This window comes from Triturus cristatus, chromosome 1_2 (assembly GCF_964204655.1).
Source record: "Triturus cristatus chromosome 1_2, aTriCri1.1, whole genome shotgun sequence".
In the NCBI taxonomy this organism is placed as follows: Eukaryota; Metazoa; Chordata; class Amphibia; order Caudata; family Salamandridae; genus Triturus; species Triturus cristatus.
In genome coordinates this window covers 585,547,215-585,567,484 of record NC_140580.1, presented here as the reverse complement: position 1 = coordinate 585,567,484, position 20,270 = coordinate 585,547,215, and the positions used below count along the sequence as shown (strand labels likewise).

The 20,270-nt window shown below is 57.0% G+C and overlaps 1 protein-coding gene across 4 annotated transcripts in view; it reads right to left on the bottom strand.

Annotated features, from left to right (window-relative positions):
* The window catches only part of PDCD11 (programmed cell death 11), a 618,996-nt gene that overhangs the window by 561,746 nt on the left and 36,980 nt on the right, over positions 1 to 20,270 (bottom strand). For all 4 annotated transcript variants that reach the window (XM_085606675.1, XM_085606679.1, XM_085606671.1 and 1 more), the window contains exons 3-4: positions 4,626 to 4,775; positions 1,211 to 1,378 (exon numbers count right to left, since the gene is read on the bottom strand). In XM_085606675.1, the coding sequence (XP_085462801.1) occupies positions 1,211 to 1,378; positions 4,626 to 4,775 (318 nt within the window). The remainder of the gene's footprint in view (positions 1 to 1,210; positions 1,379 to 4,625; positions 4,776 to 20,270) is intronic.

Below are 20,270 nucleotides of genomic sequence, written 5' to 3'. Positions count from 1 at the left end.
ATGCCCGCTGGGAGGGAACCAAGCACTAAAAAGCAAGACACATGCACAATATTAACCAACCAGATAAAAGGAATTTTAAAAAGCATGCCAACTAACCAACCTACAGTGGTGGGTGTGCTCAAAATCCCCGATAGCCCATATACTGGATACAGCATGCCTCGCAGAGCAGCGTATGCGCTGCCCAGGCTCGACCTAAACAAATTCTCCTGTCTTCCATGAATAGAACCTAATATCATCAATCTATAGACCAAATAATGTTAACCAAAAAACACTAATATTTTACAACATGAAATTTGTGGAGCTAAGCACACCATTCAAAACTGAAGCGGTTCATTTATAAAAGATACTTTTTCGGTGCAGACATTCTTAATGAATGACACAGACACAACCCTCCAAAATCAAGTAATAAGAAGAAATGCATTGTTGAAATCAAATGAGGTATGGTTTGTTTCAATAGCAAAAATATTGTTTATTTACCCAATCGTATTTCAATGTGTAAAGTTGAGAGAAACTTAAATTGACATAACATTCATATATCCTGCACGGCATGCAGTGATGGCTTACATCAGATATAATGTAAGAGGTGGGAGTGGCTTGCAGAGAACAGTCTGAAGTACCTACACCTTGCAAGATCTGGATAAGACTCTCCATTTAAACCATAACTATGTCATGCCTACAATTCCAACAGTAATTATGCTGGTATACAGCATTACTAAATACACATTTTCAAGCATTTGAGACCTCTTAGGTTCATTTCCAGGCTGTAAAGTGCAGACTTTTCAGATTTAAAGTAGAGTAGGAGTTGCCCCTTAACTAGAAAGTAGCTGTACTTGGACATCCTGTGCAACTTGGTTTCATCTCAGATAATCGGACTGCATTGTACCACATCTACATCTGTGTAGAAGCAACTTACACATTTATCAGCGATACAATTAAATCTCTAAGTAGATGTTTACCATATGTTGAAAGATCCGTCCAGCAATTAATGTATGTTCATTTTTAGCAGTCATCATGGGCTCCAAGTTTTCATAAAATAACAGATTCTAACATAGGCTATTTCTAAATATTTGAACAGGCATTTCCTGTCTCTGCTGCAGACCGCATACAATATGTAAGAATAGCATGGTGCAGCTAGACACCAACTTTCACTTAAATAGTGCTCGGTCTCAGTAACATCAACAGGCTACAAGCGTTTCACAATATGTCCTACCACAGAGAGCTCCTCCGTCTCCACTTGCTTGCTTAGAAGTTTTGTGTAAGCTTCAGAGATGTTGGTGACCTGCACAAATCCAGTGAGCCCATGTGGCAGACTGACAATCAGCTCAAAATCTTTGGCCTCCTTCACACAGCCGAGCAGTAACAGCCCTGTGCTTATGCTCTGAAAAAAGAAACGAGGAAAATCAGAAAATCATAATTATCTGTGCACGAAAACTGTAAAGAACAGACAAAGTTGTTGCAATTATCCTCACTTTTTTGCAGACACAATGAAATCATTTATTGCTAAACTGTTAGTCTGATCAGAAAATGCAGTTCTAAACTCTGTAGAAGTTGTGTATTGGGTTGAAGATTAAACTGAAAATCGACTGAAACGTGATATGTTCCATCATTTGAAATAAATGTGCAACTCTGGAATTTCTCGCATTCCCACTCTTTACACCGTTCAGAGCAGTCCTTTCATGCTTATTAAAGAAAACCACGCAGCAAGCATCGAACACACACATGCACATCTCGAACTGTCCGGCTACAACTCTTCTACCTCGTTCTTGCCATGAGCAGTACACCACCTAACTCTGGAGGATCTAGCCCTTCCCGGAATCATCTTCCTCCTTCTAAAAACACAAATTCTTAACACGCACCTTAAAGGGACCACACGCCTAACAAACCTTCATCACTGTTGGGCTACATGCTAATGAAAATGAAGGCCCAGGTACAGCATGGATAGTTTGACTGCTGTTCTTGTGTGAATGGGATGAGGTGCGCAGGACTTGCAGTAAATTGCTGCAAAGTGCAGCTTTAAGGATATTTGAGCAATGAATAAATCGGATGCCGGACATAGCAAATTGTCTAAGAATTTCACAATTCTCAGCATTGTTATTTTTTTTCTTTGTAAAACATCTAGCAAATAAATCAAATTCCTTTGAGAATTTATGAGCATTTGAAGCTGCAGCACAACAGATAGGAATATAGCTAGTATTTTATAAATCAGTTGGTAATCTCCAATAAAAAAATAGTATGCAGCACCATCAAAGTGTTGTTTCATGCAATGCTGAATTTCCCATGCACAGAAAGAAGCATAGGGCCCGTGTGAGGTGGACAACGTGGTTTATGCACTCCTGTTTCCCAATGTCACCTTTGAGCAGGGCTACAAAACAAACATTTATAAGTATTTTTGAACGAAAGAGCTGCTCTTCTCTCCGAAAATTCACAAAAAGGGATGTTTCCACTAAAGATAAAGAAGCTCAATAAAGTGCATGGAAACTATTCATGTGCATTTTGAAATCGAAATGGCAATGTTTTCCATGTGAAACATCACAAAATAAAACGATGGACAAGTGTTGAAACTTTTCAAACACTCACCCCTATCACAGATCTGGCTTAAATCCATCGTTTGCTCACCAGGTTACCCCAGTTTTGACCCGACCATGTGCAAATCAGTCTTTGTATTTCATGTAACCATGAATTTTTGGGATGTAAAAATAGGGCATGTTACTGTTTCATTTTAAAAAGTCTTTAGCCCCGTCTTACTGGAGTCAATTCCAGGGTAACAGTTAAAGGGTCATTTTTACTCAAAAGGTATTATCAAGCACAAAAACACCCAATGATAATAAAAATGTGCAAGCCACCACAAATGTTACTTACGTTTTGTCCTGCTTCTGGAAAAAATTGCAAGTAATGCTTGCCGAAGGAATCTGCACTTGTTTTGTGAGCTTTGCACCATGTTATTAGTTTTGCGCTTGCTTATCACCAGCAAAAAAGTGGAAGTTACGGCAGCAGAATAGTAGTGCAGTTTGCATTGAGCTTTGAATACAATGCAGCGCAAAACTGGTGTAATTACCATTTATTTCTGTCCTTGAAGAAGCTCAAGGGTGTCACTAACCAGTCGATCATGAGCTATCAGTAGCTCCCAAACACTTTTAGAGCAGCTCAGAGAGTTCATTTTTAAATAGCAGGGTCACATTTTCCTTTTAAAGTTAAGGGAAGGCTGTGTTTATTTTACATTATTATAACCAGGCAGCAGATAGAGCTGGGGCACAGAGGTGAAGAACTGGAGCATTAAGGTATTTAACTAAAAAAAAAAAAATCCTTGTCAACTCAATAATGGAGCGTGAGAACAAAATGATGTTGCTGAATGCTTTTAAATGGGAGAACATTTAAATTGAAAGTTAGCTTAATTAAAATGAAGAGTTAACTCAATCATTAGCTCCCATTTCAAAGTGTTGTGTCACACTGTACCCTCTGTATAACTGAATAATACAGGGGTTTTTTTTTTTAGTGGGAGAAATTTAAAGTGCAGAAAAATGTTCCATATTTCGAATACTTTTGCAGAACACTTTTCTTCAATTACAAAACTCTCCCATTTAAAAAAAAAAAAATGGTTCTATGTTTGTGTTTTACATATAACAGTGCCACATATGCCAAAAGGTATATCCTGTGCTGCAAGTACATATGACACAGGCTCTCAGTCACCCGTACACAAAAATCCCATTCATACCCGCACATGTTCATACATTCCAAAGAGCATGTGCTCACTGACACACAAGACAGCCCTGTCATAGTGACCCTAGTCAAAGTATTTTTTTCAAACCATAGTATCTGGTTCTATAGACAGCCTTAAAGTCAATGAAGATGGGTGGGGGGAGGGGGGTTTGTAACAATACAAGAGTAGTTTAGCTTTCAGAAGCTCACAATTATTTTCACTGATCAGAAGCAACTCTTACTACTGGAAAAGTTGGAGAGCCCCAGATTACCTAGTTAGCACTGCCCTCCCTACATACCTGGCTGAGGTGCATTGGGAACTACAGTGATGCAGCGTCTCTCCAATTTTATGGAGCGCATAGAGGGATACCTTTCCAAATTCAAGGAGAAATTTAATTTCTTGCAGGCACAAGTGCAACAGATAATAAATATGCTGTCTTCCACCTGTATTTGAAAGCAAATTCTATAAGATAGTGTTTTTCATGAAGGGGCCCAAAGTCTATTCTTTGTGTATTTTTTTCAAGAAACCACAATTGCCTGCAACATGCACTCAATATTTGTCCTTCTTAAACACTGTGCTTATTATATTTAGAAACAATTTAAATAGAACAAAACGACTTCTTGTGCCACTTTTAAACTGGAAGATGTGTTTTACCACTGTTAGGAGTTAATCTTTTTTCCTTTAAGCAATGCTACATGCTTAAGCGTGGTCTACAGAACAGACTCTCATGAAAGAGAATAACATGTATATACAACACCAGGTATTTGAAATTGTTACATGACCCTGTAAAATAAGCGAAGACTAATCCTGCCTGGTTGATGTTTACAAAAACAAATTGAGCATTTCCAGTCTAGCTTTCTTGCACTTCATCCCAGTATCCCTTTTTACAAAATTGACATTGAAACCAGGAGCCAGGAGGACCACGCACTTTAAATTTAAGAATCTCAATGCATTTTTCACGTTTGGGGGTGGAAGATTCATTTCCTTCAGTCTTCGGCTTTTTTGATTTCAGCTGATCTGATTTATCAGTCTCTCCTTTGCCCCTCTTTCGTTTCGTAGTTGCGTCTTCGTTGTGGGTCTGAAAATAAATATAAAAGGTCAGAGGCAAGCAAGGATTCTGGTCTGTGAGAGAATAAACAATTTTATTAAAAACAAATGTAGGATAGTGATGTACATTTGGCAGCTACAGAAAAAGACATGCACGTTTATCAATAGGTCACATGAGTATGAAACAGCACTGATAACCCACAGAAACACGAACAAGTGGTGTGGCCGATGTGCAGCATGGTTGCAGTTAAAAATAAAAAAGGTGATATGACACAACCTATAAAAGTATACAGAATCTGCGCGTTTAGACAGCATACACTGTAGGATTGGTGTCGGACTGATTCCGGACACAGCCACCTGGTATGTTGGCTTTTTTGTACCATCTAGCTCACAGTGCCACTAGAATCTCCTCTTACCAAGGAGAGAATAGTTCTTGGGAACCATCTAACATGACAACCCTGATCCCTCAGGATCGTGGAAACAATATGCTACTTTTCGCTCAGTCACTCGTGCTTACACAGAAGAAACAGGCTGGGCTTTCTCAATAAGTATTTATTGAACAGTTGTTATTCTGGTGTAGAATAGATGAGCTGCAACAACCGTTAGGCAGTATAAGATATAAATGATTAGCAGTATTATGAAGGTAAACGGATGGTATAGCTCTACCATCTTACAATAGTCATGAATATATAAGAGTATATAAAACCCATGATAAAAGATGCGTACTCCTACAATGCCTCCCTAACTAGATGTACCCAAGTGTACCTAGCAGGTGTGTTGGTGTTAAGCCAAGAATCCCTCTAGGATTCAGTCAACCCCATTACCTGAAGTGAGAGACTGGTCCTGGTCTTGAGTTGGAACCCCGCGAGGGATGTTATACCACTGCGAGCTGGAGTGTCTGCAGGAACCTCAGCTTCTCTGGTCAGTGTGTCGGCCGGAAAGTCTTGGTCTCCTCCTCCTATCTTAGCAAGATGTGATGTATATACACCCATAGGTCTCCCCAGGGGTCCTACCTCTCTGCATTACTGTGTCGACCTAAGGATGACGTCGGGCATTAACTTTATACATAGATATTATACAAAAGATGGTCGTCTTGCTGTGCTTCCACGAATCCTCATGCATGATGAATGAGATCTTGAACTAGGGAAAACCAGTGTTCTGAATGCAGTGTCGAATCTAGGTAAAAGGTCAGTCCCTGAAAACCGTGACCAGTGTAATGTAGGGAACAATATAGGTGAAGGGTAATGAAGTTACCAAAGCTTATATTATGGTACCTATATGGAATATAACAGCGATGCCTGCATCATGGCGTTTTTTGACTTTTATTGCTGACGGGAGGGAGGGTAGGCCGTGAAGCAACATGGAGGGAAGCGGAGGTAACATGGAGGGTAGATAGGGGGAAAAGCGCTATGAAACTGCTACTGGTATATGCGTTATAGAGCTTTGTTTTGCTATGGTGGGTGGGGGGCAGAACGGGAACAGAGGAAGGGAGGACAGTTGGTAGGGGCAACACAGGCAACAGAAGAAGGGAGGAAGGGGAGGAAAAGTTGCTATGAAGTGGTCAAAGCAACAAGGACCACAGGAGGGAGTATAGGGGCAAGGCGACACAGACAAGGGGAGGGGGACAAGGCGACACAGACAAGGGGAGGGAGGGCGGGGGACAAGGCAACAGACCTTACAGGGCATCACGGATCTGGGGAGGGAGGGAGGGTAGGCACAAGGCATCACTGACCTGGGGAGGGAGGGGACAAGGCGTCACGGAACTGGGGAGGGTGGGAGGGTGGGGACTAGTGGGAGGGTGGTGGGGGGGGATCAGGGACAAGGGGTGGGAGGGTGGGGGGGGGGATCAGTGACAAGGGGCGGGAGGGTGGGGGGGGGATCAGTGACAAGGGGCGGGAGGGTGGGGGGGGGGGATCAGGGACAAGGGGCGGGAGGGTGGGGGGGGGGGATCAGGGACAAGGGGCGGGAGGGTGGGGGGGGATCAGGGACAAGGGGCGGGAGGGTGGGGGGGGATCAGGGACAAGGGGCGGGAGGGTGGGGGGGGGATCAGGGACAAGGGGCGGGAGGGTGGGGGGGAGATCAGGGACAAGGGGCGGGAGGGTTGGGGGGGGGATCAGGGACAAGGGGCGGGAGGGTTGGGGGGGGATCAGGGACAAGGGGCGGGAGGGTGGGGGGGGGGATCAGGGACAAGGGGCGGGAGGGTGGGGGGGGGGATCAGGGACAAGGGGCGGGAGGGTGGGGGGGGGGATCAGGGACAAGGGGCGGGAGGGTGGGGGGGGGGATCAGGGACAAGGGGTGGGAGGGTGGGGGGGGGGGATCAGGGACAAGGGGTGGGAGGGTGGGGGGGGGGGATCAGGGACAAGGGGTGGGAGGGTGGGGGGGGGGGATCAGGGACAAGGGGTGGGAGGGTGGGGGGGGGGATCAGGGACAAGGGGTGGGAGGGTGGGGGGGGGATCAGGGACAAGGGGTGGGAGGGTGGGGGGGGGATCAGGGACAAGGGGTGGGAGGGTGGGGGGGGGGATCAGGGACAAGGGGTGGGAGGGTGGGGGGGGGGATCAGGGACAAGGGGTGGGAGGGTGGGGGGGGGGATCAGGGACAAGGGGTGGGAGGGTGGGGGGGGGGATCAGGGACAAGGGACGGGAGGGTGGGGTGGGGGGGGATCAGGGACGGGAGGGTGGGGGGGGATCAGGGACGGGAGGGTGGGGTGGGGGGGATCAGGGACGGGAGGGTGGGGTGGGGGGGATCAGGGACGGGAGGGTGGGGTGGGGGGGGATCAGGGACGGGAGGGTGGGAGGGTGGGGTGGGGTGGGATCAGGGACAAGGGGTGGGAGGGTGGGATCAGGGACAAGGGGTGGGAGGGTGGGGATCAGGGACGGGGGGGGGATCAGGGACGGGGGGGGGTCAGGGACAAGGGGTGGGAGGATCAGGGACAAGGGGTGGGAGGGTGGGGGGGGGATCAGGGACAAGGGGTGGGAGGGTGGGGGGGGATCAGGGACAAGGGGTGGGAGGGGGATCAGGGACAAGGGGTGGGAGGGTGGGGGGGGGGATCAGGGACAAGGGGTGGGAGGGTGGGGGGGGATCAGGGACAAGGGGTGGGAGGGTGGGGGGGGGATCAGGGACAAGGGGTGGGAGGGTGGGGGGGGGATCAGGGACAAGGGGTGGGAGGGTGGGGGGGGATCAGGGACAAGGGGTGGGAGGGTGGGGGGGGATCAGGGACAAGGGGTGGGAGGGTGGGGGGGGGATCAGGGACAAGGGGTGGGAGGGTGGGGGGGGGGGATCAGGGACAAGGGGTGGGAGGGGGATCAGGGACAAGGGGTGGGAGGGGGATCAGGGACAAGGGGTGGGAGGGTGGGGGGGGGGATCAGGGACAAGGGGTGGGAGGGTGGGGGGGGGGATCAGGGACAAGGGGTGGGAGGGTGGGGGGGGGATCAGGGACAAGGGGTGGGAGGGTGGGGGGGGGATCAGGGACAAGGGGTGGGAGGGTGGGGGGGGGATCAGGGACAAGGGGTGGGAGGGTGGGGGGGGATCAGGGACAAGGGGTGGGAGGGTGGGGGGGGATCAGGGACAAGGGGGGGGAGGGTGGGGGGGGGATCAGGGACAAGGGGTGGGAGGGTGGGGGGGGGATCAGGGACAAGGGGTGGGAGGGTGGGGGGGGGATCAGGGACAAGGGGTGGGAGGGTGGGGGGGGATCAGGGACAAGGGGTGGGAGGGTGGGGGGGGATCAGGGACAAGGGGTGGGAGGGTGGGGGGGGATCAGGGACAAGGGGTGGGAGGGTGGGGGGGGATCAGGGACAAGGGGTGGGAGGGTGGGGGGGGATCAGGGACAAGGGGTGGGAGGGTGGGGGGGGATCAGGGACAAGGGGTGGGAGGGTGGGGGGGGGATCAGGGACAAGGGGTGGGAGGGTGGGGGGGGGATCAGGGACAAGGGGTGGGAGGGTGGGGGGGGGATCAGGGACAAGGGGTGGGAGGGTGGGGGGGGATCAGGGACAAGGGGTGGGAGGGTGGGGGGGGGATCAGGGACAAGGGGTGGGAGGGTGGGGGGGGGATCAGGGACAAGGGGTGGGAGGGTGGGGGGGGGATCAGGGACAAGGGGTGGGAGGGTGGGGGGGGGATCAGGGACAAGGGGTGGGAGGGTGGGGGGGGGGATCAGGGACAAGGGGTGGGAGGGTGGGGGGGGGATCAGGGACAAGGGGTGGGAGGGTGGGGGGGGGATCAGGGACAAGGGGTGGGAGGGTGGGGGGGGATCAGGGACAAGGGGTGGGAGGGTGGGGGGGGGATCAGGGACAAGGGGTGGGAGGGTGGGGGGGGGATCAGGGACAAGGGGTGGGAGGGTGGGGGGGGATCAGGGACAAGGGGTGGGAGGGTGGGGGGGATCAGGGACAAGGGGTGGGAGGGTGGGGGGGGATCAGGGACAAGGGGTGGGAGGGTGGGGGGGGATCAGGGACAAGGGGTGGGAGGGTGGGGGGGGATCAGGGACAAGGGGTGGGAGGGATCAGGGACAAGGGGTGGGAGGGTGGGGGGGGATCAGGGACAAGGGGTGGGAGGGTGGGGGGGGATCAGGGACAAGGGGTGGGAGGGTGGGGGGGGATCAGGGACAAGGGGTGGGAGGGTGGGGGGGATCAGGGACAAGGGGTGGGAGGGTGGGGGGGGGATCAGGGACAAGGGGTGGGAGGGTGGGGGGGGATCAGGGACAAGGGGTGGGAGGGTGGGGGGGGATCAGGGACAAGGGGTGGGAGGGTGGGGGGGGGATCAGGGACAAGGGGTGGGAGGGTGGGGGGGATCAGGGACAAGGGGTGGGAGGGTGGGGGGGGATCAGGGACAAGGGGTGGGAGGGTGGGGGGGGATCAGGGACAAGGGGTGGGAGGGTGGGGGGGATCAGGGACAAGGGGTGGGAGGGTGGGGGGGATCAGGGACAAGGGGTGGGAGGGTGGGGGGGGATCAGGGACAAGGGGTGGGAGGGTGGGGGGGGATCAGGGACAAGGGGTGGGAGGGTGGGGGGGGATCAGGGACAAGGGGTGGGAGGGTGGGGGGGGATCAGGGACAAGGGGTGGGAGGGTGGGGGGGGGATCAGGGACAAGGGGTGGGAGGGTGGGGGGGGATCAGGGACAAGGGGTGGGAGGGTGGGGGGGGATCAGGGACAAGGGGTGGGAGGGTGGGGGGGGATCAGGGACAAGGGGTGGGAGGGTGGGGGGGGATCAGGGACAAGGGGTGGGAGGGTGGGGGGGGATCAGGGACAAGGGGTGGGAGGGTGGGGGGGATCAGGGACAAGGGGTGGGAGGGTGGGGGGGGGATCAGGGACAAGGGGTGGGAGGGTGGGGGGGATCAGGGACAAGGGGTGGGAGGGTGGGGGGGATCAGGGACAAGGGGTGGGAGGGTGGGGGGGGATCAGGGACAAGGGGTGGGAGGGTGGGGGGGGATCAGGGACAAGGGGTGGGAGGGTGGGGGGGGATCAGGGACAAGGGGTGGGAGGGTGGGGGGGGATCAGGGACAAGGGGTGGGAGGGTGGGGGGGGATCAGGGACAAGGGGTGGGAGGGTGGGGGGGGATCAGGGACAAGGGGTGGGAGGGTGGGGGGGGATCAGGGACAAGGGATGGGAGGGTGGGGGGGGGGGATCAGGGACAAGGGGTGGGAGGGTGGGGGGGGATCAGGGACAAGGGGTGGGAGGGTGGGGGGGGATCAGGGACAAGGGGTGGGAGGGTTGGGGGGGGATCAGGGACAAGGGGTGGGAGGGTGGGGGGGGATCAGGGACAAGGGGTGGGAGGGTGGGGGGGGATCAGGGACAAGGGGTGGGAGGGTGGGGGGGGATCAGGGACAAGGGGTGGGAGGGTGGGGGGGGATCAGGGACAAGGGGTGGGAGGGTGGGGGGGGATCAGGGACAAGGGGTGGGAGGGTGGGGGGGGATCAGGGACAAGGGGTGGGAGGGTGGGGGGGGATCAGGGACAAGGGGTGGGAGGGTGGGGGGGGGGGATCAGGGACAAGGGGTGGGAGGGTGGGGGGGGGATCAGGGACAAGGGGTGGGAGATCAGGGACAAGGGGTGGGAGATCAGGGACAAGGGGTGGGAGATCACGGACAAGGGGTGGGAGATCACGGACAAGGGGTGGGAGATCACAGACAAGGGGCGGGAGGGTGGGAGATCACAGACAAGGGGCGGGAGGGTGGGAGATCACGGCGGACCAGGGGCGGGAGGGTGGGGGATCACCGACCAGGGGCGGGAGGGTGGGGGATCACCGACCAGGGGCGGGTGGGTGGGGATCACCGACCAGGGGCGGGTGGGGTGGGGATCACCGACCAGGGGCGGGTGGGGTGGGGATCACCGACCAGGGGCGGGTGGGGTGGGGTCACCGACCAGGGGCGGGTGGGGTGGGGTCACCGACCAGGGGCGGGTGGGGTGGGGTCACCGACCAGGGGCGGGTGGGGTGGGATCACCGACCAGGGGCGGGGCGGGTGGGGATCACCGACCAGGGGCGGGGCGGGTGGGGATCACGGACCAGGGGCGGGTGGGGTGGGGATCACGGACCAGGGGCGGGAGGGTGGGGATCACGGACCAGGGGCGGGAGGGTGGGGATCACGGACCAGGGGCGGGAGGGTGGGGATCACGGACCAGGGGCGGGAGGGTGGGGATCACGGGACCAGGGGCGGGAGGGTGGGGACCACGGACAAGGGGCGGGGAGGGTGGGGACCACGGACCAGGGGCGGGAGGGTGGGGACCACGGACAAGGGGCGGGAGGGTGGGGACCACGGACAAGGGGCGGGAGGGTGGGGACCACGGACAAGGGGCGGGAGGGTGGGGACCACGGACAAGGGGCGGGAGGGTGGGGACCACGGACAAGGGGCGGGAGGGTGGGGACCACGGACAAGGGGCGGGAGGGTGGGGACCACGGACAAGGGGCGGGAGGGTGGGGACCACGGACAAGGGGCGGGAGGGTGGGGACCACGGACAAGGGGCGGGAGGGTGGGGACCACGGGCGGGAGGGTGGGGACCACGGACAAGGGGCGGGAGGGTGGGGACCACGGACAAGGGGCGGGAGGGTGGGGATCACGGACAAGGGGCGGGAGGGTGGGGATCACGGACAAGGGGCGGGAGGGTGGGGATCACGGACAAGGGGCGGGAGGGTGGGGATCACGGACAAGGGGCGGGAGGGTGGGGATCACGGACAAGGGGCGGGAGGGTGGGGATCACGGACAAGGGGCGGGAGGGTGGGGATCACGGACAAGGGGCGGGAGGGTGGGGACCACGGACAAGGGGCGGGAGGGTGGGGACCACGGACAAGGGGCGGGAGGGTGGGGACCACGGACAAGGGGCGGGAGGGTGGGGACCACGGACAAGGGGCGGGAGGGTGGGGACCACGGACAAGGGGCGGGAGGGTGGGGACCACGGACAAGGGGCGGGAGGGTGGGGACCACGGACAAGGGGCGGGAGGGTGGGGACCACGGACAAGGGGCGGGAGGGTGGGGACCACGGACAAGGGGCGGGAGGGTGGGGATCACGGACAAGGGGCGGGAGGGTGGGGATCACGGACAAGGGGCGGGAATCACGGACAAGGGGCGGGAATCACGGACAAGGGGTGGGAATCACGGACAAGGGGTGGGAATCACGGACAAGGGGTGGGAATCACGGACAAGGGGTGGGAATCACGGACAAGGGGTGGGAATCACGGACAAGGGGTGGGAATCACGGACAAGGGGTGGGAATCACGGACAAGGGGTGGGAATCACGGACAAGGGGTGGGAATCACGGACAAGGGGTGGGAATCACGGACAAGGGGTGGGAATCACGGACAAGGGGTGGGAATCACGGACAAGGGGTGGGAATCACGGACAAGGGGTGGGAATCACGGACAAGGGGTGGGAATCACGGACAAGGGGTGGGAATCACGGACAAGGGGTGGGGATCACGGACAAGGGGTGGGGATCACGGACAAGGGGTGGGGATCACGGACAAGGGGTGGGAGGGTGGGGATCACGGACAAGGGGTGGGAGGGTGGGGATCACGGACAAGGGGTGGGAGGGTGGGGATCACGGACAAGGGGTGGGAGGGTGGGGATCACGGACAAGGGGTGGGAGGGTGGGGATCACGGACAAGGGGTGGGAGGGTGGGGATCACGGACAAGGGGTGGGAGGGTGGGGATCACGGACAAGGGGTGGGAGGGTGGGGATCACGGACAAGGGGTGGGAGGGTGGGGATCACGGACAAGGAGTGGGAGGGTGGGGATCACGGACAAGGGGTGGGAGGGTGGGGATCACGGACAAGGGGTGGGAGGGTGGGGATCACGGACAAGGGGTGGGAGGGTGGGGATCACGGACAAGGGGTGGGAGGGTGGGGATCACGGACAAGGGGTGGGAGGGTGGGGATCACGGACAAGGGGTGGGAGGGTGGGGATCACCGACCAGGGGTGGGAGGGTGGGGATCACCGACCAGGGGTGGGAGGGTGGGGATCACCGACCAGGGGTGGGAGGGTGGGGATCACCGACCAGGGGTGGGAGGGTGGGGATCACCGACCAGGGGTGGGAGGGTGGGGATCACCGACCAGGGGTGGGAGGGTGGGGATCACCGACCAGGGGTGGGAGGGTGGGGATCACCGACCAGGGGTGGGAGGGTGGGGATCACCGACCAGGGGTGGGAGGGTGGGGATCACCGACCAGGGGTGGGAGGGTGGGGATCACCGACCAGGGGTGGGAGGGTGGGGATCACCGACCAGGGGTGGGAGGGTGGGGATCACCGACCAGGGGTGGGAGGGTGGGGATCACCGACCAGGGGTGGTGGGAGGGTGGGGATCACCGACCAGGGGTGGTGGGAGGGTGGGGATCACCGACCAGGGGTGGGAGGGTGGGGATCACCGACCAGGGGTGGGAATCACAGGATCAGGGACAAGGGGTAGGAGGGTGGGGACACTGATCACAGAACTGGGGAAGGAGGGTGGAGACAAGGCACCACAGACCTGGGGAGGGAGGGAGGGTGGGGACAAGGCACCACGGACCTGGGGAGGGAGGGAGGGTGGGGACAAGGCACCACGGACCTGGGGAGGGAGGGAGGGAGGGTGGGGACAAGGCATCACGGACCTGGGGAGGGAGGGAGGGTGGGGACGAGGCATCACGGACCTGGGGAGGGAGGGAGGGTGGGGACGAGGCATCACGGACCTGGGGAGGGAGGGAGGGTGGGGACGAGGCATCACGGACCTGGGGAGGGAGGGAGGGTGGGGACGAGGCATCACGGACCTGGGGAGGGAGGGAGGGTGGGGACGAGGCATCACGGACCTGGGGAGGGAGGGAGGGTGGGGACGAGGCATCACGGACCTGGGGAGGGAGGGAGGGTGGGGACGAGGCATCACGGACCTGGGGAGGGAGGGAGGGTGGGGACGAGGCATCACGGACCTGGGGAGGGAGGGTGGGGACGAGGCATCACGGACCTGGGGAGGGAGGGTGGGGACGAGGCATCACGGACCTGGGGAGGGAGGGTGGGGACGAGGCATCACGGACCTGGGGAGGGAGGGTGGGGACGAGGCATCACGGACCTGGGGAGGGAGGGTGGGGACGAGGCATCACGGACCTGGGGAGGGAGGGTGGAGACGAGGCATCACAGACCTGTAGAGGGAGGGAGGGTGGAGACGAGGCATCACAGACCTGTTGAGGGAGGGAGGGTGGAGACGAGGCATCACAGACCTGGGGAGGGAGGGAGGGTGGGGACGAGGCATCACAGACCTGGGGAGGGAGGGTGGGGACGAGGCATCACAGACCTGGGGAGGGAGGGTGGGGACGAGGCATCACGGACCTGGGGAGGGAGGGTGGGGACGAGGCATCACGGACCTGGGGAGGGAGGGTGGGGACGAGGCATCACGGACCTGGGGAGGGAGGGTGGGGACGAGGCATCACGGACCTGGGGAGGGAGGGTGGGGACGAGGCATCACGGACCTGGGGAGGGAGGGTGGGGACGAGGCATCACGGACCTGGGGAGGGAGGGTGGGGACGAGGCATCACGGACCTGGGGAGGGAGGGTGGGGACGAGGCATCACGGACCTGGGGAGGGAGGGTGGGGACGAGGCATCACGGACCTGGGGAGGGAGGGTGGGGACGAGGCATCACGGACCTGGGGAGGGAGGGTGGGGACGAGGCATCACGGACCTGGGGAGGGAGGGTGGGGACGAGGCATCACGGACCTGGGGAGGGAGGGTGGGGACGAGGCATCACGGACCTGGGGAGGGAGGGTGGGGACGAGGCATCACGGACCTGGGGAGGGAGGGTGGGGACGAGGCATCACGGACCTGGGGAGGGAGTGTGGGGACGAGGCATCACGGACCTGGGGAGGGAGTGTGGGGACGAGGCATCACGGACCTGGGGAGGGAGTGTGGGGACGAGGCATCACGGACCTGGGGAGGGAGTGTGGGGACGAGGCATCACGGACCTGGGGAGGGAGTGTGGGGACGAGGCATCACGGACCTGGGGAGGGAGTGTGGGGACGAGGCATCACGGACCTGGGGAGGGATGGAGGGAGGGTGGGGACGAGGCATCACGGACCTGGGGAGGGATGGAGGGAGGGTGGGAGGGTGGGAGGGAGGGGACGAGGCATCACGGACCTGGGGAGGGAGGGAGGGAGGAAGGGTGGGTGGGGACCAAGGCATCACGGACCTGGGGAGGGAGGGAGGGAGGAAGGGTGGGTGGGGACCAAGGCATCACGGACCTGGGGAGGGAGGGAGGGTGGGGACAAGGCATCAAGGACCTGGGGAGGGAGGGAGGGTGGGGACAAGGCATCACGGACCTGGGGAGGGAGGGTGGGGCCGAGGCATCACGGACCTGGGGAGGGAGGGTGGGGACGAGGCATCACGGACCTGGGGAGGGAGGGTGGGGACGAGGCATCACGGACCTGGGGAGGGAGGGTGGGGACGAGGCATCACGGACCTGGGGAGGGAGGGTGGGGACGAGGCATCACGGACCTGGGGAGGGAGGGTGGGGACGAGGCATCACGGACCTGGGGAGGGAGGGTGGGGACGAGGCATCACGGACCTGGGGAGGGAGGGTGGGGACGAGGCATCACGGACCTGGGGAGGGAGGGTGGGGACGAGGCATCACGGACCTGGGGAGGGAGGGTGGGGACGAGGCATCACGGACCTGGGGAGGGAGGGTGGGGACGAGGCATCACGGACCTGGGGAGGGAGGGAGGGAGGGTGGGGACGAGGCATCACCGACCTGGGGAGGGAGGGAGGGTGGGGACGAGGCATCACGGACCTGGGGAGGGAGGGAGGGAGGAAGGGTGGGGACCAAGGCATCACGGACCTGGGGAGGGAGGGTGGGGAACAAGGCATCAAGGACTTGGGGCGGGCGGGCGGGTGGAGACGGCATCAAGGACTTGGGGCGGGCGGGCGGGTGGAGACAGCATCACGGACAAGGGGTGGGAGGGTGGGAATCACAGACAAGGGGTGGGAATCACAGACAAGGGGTGGGCGGACAAGGGGTGGGAGGGTGGGAATCACAGACAAGGGGTGGGAATCACAGACAAGGGGTGGGAATCACAGACAAGGGGTGGGAATCACAGACAAGGGGTGGGAATCACAGACAAGGGGTGGGAATCACAGACAAGGGGTGGGAATCACAGACAAGGGGTGGGAATCACAGACAAGGGGTGGGAATCACAGACAAGGGGTGGGAATCACAGACAAGGGGAGGGAATCACGGACAAGGGGAGGGAATCACGGACAAGGGGAGGGAATCACGGACAAGGGGTGGGAGGGTGGGGACAAGTGATCAGGGACAAGGGGTGGGAGGGTGGGGACACGTGATCACGGACAAGGGGTGGGAGGGTGGGGACACGTGATCACGGACAAGGGGTGGGAGGGTGGGGACACGTGATCACGGACAAGGGGTGGGAGGGTGGGGACACGTGATCACGGACAAGGGGTGGGAGGGTGGGGACACGTGATCACGGACAAGGGGTGGGAGGGTGGGGACACGGGATAACAGATAAGGGGTGGGAGGGTGGGGACACGGGATCACGGATAAGGGGTAGGAGGGTGTGGCCACAACGGATAAGGGGTGGGAGGGTGAGGACACAGGATCACGGATAAGGGGTGGGGACACAGGATCACGGATAAGGGGTGGGGGACACAGGATCACGGATAAGGGATGGGGACACAGAATCACGGATAAGGGATGGGGACACAGAATCACGGATAAGGGGTGGGGACACGAGATCACAGACATGGGGTGGGAGGGTGGGAACACGAGATCACAGACATGGGGTGGGAGGGTGGGAACACGGGATCACGGATAAGGGGTGGGAGGGTGGGAACACGGGATCACGGATAAGGGGTGGGAGGGTGGGAACACGGGATCACGGATAAGGGGTGGGAGGGTGGGGACACGGGATCACGGATAAGGGGTGGGAGGGTGGGGACACGGGATCACGGATAAGGGGTGGGAGGGTGGGGACACAGGATCACGGATAAGGGGTGGGGTCACGGGATCACGGATAAGGGGTGGGAGGGTGGGGTCACGGGATCACGGATAAGGGGTGGGGTCACGGGATAAGGGGTGGGAGGGTGGGGTCACGGGATCACGGATAAGGGGTGGGAGGGTGGGGTCACGGGATCACGGATAAGGGGTGGGAGGGTGGGGTCACGGGATCACGGATAAGGGGTGGGAGGGTGGGGTCACGGGATCACGGATAAGGGGTGGGAGGGTGGGGACACGGGATCACGGATAAGGGGTGGGAGAGTGGGGACACAGGATCACGGATAAGGGGTGGGGACACAGGATCACGGATAAGGGGTGGGAGGGTGGGGACACAGGATCACGGATAAGGGGTGGGAGGGTGGGGACACGAGATCACGGATAAGGGGTGGGAGGGTGGGGACACGAGATCACGGATAAGGGGTGGGAGGGTGGGGACACGAGATCACGGATAAGGGGTGGGAGGGTGGGGACACGAGATCACGGATAAGGGGTGGGAGGGTGGGGACACGGGATCACGGATAAGGGGTGGGGACACGGGATCACGGATAAGGGGTGGGAGGGTGGGGACACGGGAACACGGACATGGGGTGGGCGACAAGGCAACACTGATCTTACAAGGCAACACAGAGAAAGGGTGGTGGACAAGGCTGAAGAGCTGAAGCGCCAAGGCTATGGACATGAAGTCATTACATAACTGAGAATTAGGGAAAGTGTGTCATAGGGCAGGTTAAAAACGAACGACACACATGGGTCATCAAGCCAACACAGGACTTGACAGGAAAAAGTTTGGATTTCAGATTATCATCAGTGGGAGGCTTGCTAAAGGGTCTCGCTAAGGAATGAAAAAAAAGCATAAAAAGCTCCAAAAGTCTCCTACACAAAAAAAAATGAATATTGGAGACTGATCAAAAAAATACTAAACTGATTCACAAAAAGCTGTTGAGCGTCAGGGACAGGTGATGGGGAAATAAACAGATATTGCACAATCTTGAAAATTTCCTTTGGTTGATTGACAGCCGCAAAGATCAAATGGGAAAAGTAATCAGATTTAGCAGATGTATCGTGGGACTTGTAGTGTTTCAGTTTACAAATGTAAAACTTTTTAGCTTCTGAATCATAGACTTTCGTTCAGTACCACTGTAGACCTTTACAAACCATCTCAGGAGGGTATCAGGCAGCTGATGAAGACAGTCGCTTAGGTTAAAACTGCTACAATGGAGCCACACAGTCAGGGGCAGAATTAAGCGGGTAAGTAAAGTGCTCTTCATTTGAGTTAATATCGCTGGCAGGGTCAACCTGAAAACCCTGGTCAGGAAAAGCCAGGTTTATATTGGTCATGCTGGCATGTCAGCAGAAACGAGAGAGGACCAATCTGTAATCATGTAAGAGTAAAAGGGACCGTGATCCCTCCACCAGAACCTGATGTGACGGGCTGTCTGATTATGGCAACAGAACTAAATAACCCATTTAGGAGGTGTCCAGCAAGATGAGTAGCCTATATCACCATGAGGTGTAGATCCAAGGAGGAAAGAGATGCCTCTAGGAAACAGGCTTCAGGCAGAGCAGATTCAAGTTAAATATTGAAGATGCCTAGCAAAAGGGATTTCCTGTACTTACAAGTATAATAAAAAACCAGCTCTAGCAAAGTAGCACAAAAGTCAGCTGCTGGTCCTGCGGAGCAGTAAACAAAAAAAATAAAAAAGGGAGGCCGGTTAAGTGCATATCCTGGGCACACAGAACTTGGACACCAAAAAATTCAACAGGCATATATGCCTGGATGCCCAAAAATCTTAATGGTAGCAACCCATCACCTCTTCCTCCCAGTCCACATTTTGTAATTTCATTTACCGATAACAAGGGGTAATGTACGTGCAATATCAGGCCCGGATGTGCAATTTAACCAAGATTCTGAGATACGACGTTAAGTTTAGAATTTATTAATTAAAAAGATTTCTTCTGCAAGGCCAGGAAGTGAGTGCACATTAAGTAACATACAGTTAAGATTGAAATTAGCAGATCCAGGGATGGTATTCACAATGGCCGATGGAAATGAGGTACTGGCATAGATGTGAATCCCTGAATTGCTAGGCATCCCCAATAATAGCAGACCCACTGACCATTAGAGAGCAAATGGAGGTAGAGGGATACCATAATTACGAATAGCAAGTAATGATTCCCTAGAATATGTCAAGCGAACAGCATCCATGGTGTGCCTTCTGCCTTTTGTACTGTATAATATGCATGTCATATGAAGGTCTGCGAAAAATTGAAGTCACAGCCCTTATGTTCCTTTTTGTCATGAAACCACTACAATATAAATATGCATAGCATAAGTAATATTTAAATTGTATTGATATGTTGAGTTAAAGCTTGGAATGTAAACAGAAAACTGATTTGGGAGAGCTTTGGTAACAATGATGTAAACAAACATCACAAGAGTAATTTAAAGTGTTTGGAGGGCTCACTCAGACACTTGGGGATATTCTCAAACAAACACAAAAGATTAAGGAAGGACTATTTGCAAATAGTGTAATCCACTGGCAATCACTCTGGCTAGATTTCTAGCACACAGTTTTTCCACACCCAGTATGCAACTCTAAATACAAGGCCAACATTATACAAATTTGTACTGATCATGCTCCTCGTAAGGACAGTCAATCCTGAACTGCCAGGCGAGGGCCCCCTCGAGAAGGGGACACCAGCAATCCAGTCCCTGTTTCTGCTTTATTAGGCCTTGTCAGTTAGGTACAGCCTGGATCCTGTAGAGCAAAAACGTAGGGATCCATTTTTGGACACACCATGGCACTACAACAAACAGTCTAATGGTGGTGCAAGGACACCTTGCAAATAGTTTGTCACTAGCAATCACTCAGGGTAACAATCCAACAAATTACTTTTCGCCCAACGTGCCACTCTAATCAGAGGCCCACCTTATGCAGATCAGTACCTACCCTGCTCCTCACCAGCAGGGTAAATACTGCTTAATCTAGGTTAATCTATAATAGATTAAACACTTTTAGATTAGGAAATTAAGCAGGCCTGGTAAGTCATGTGATACTAAAAGAGAACTTAGAATAAAAA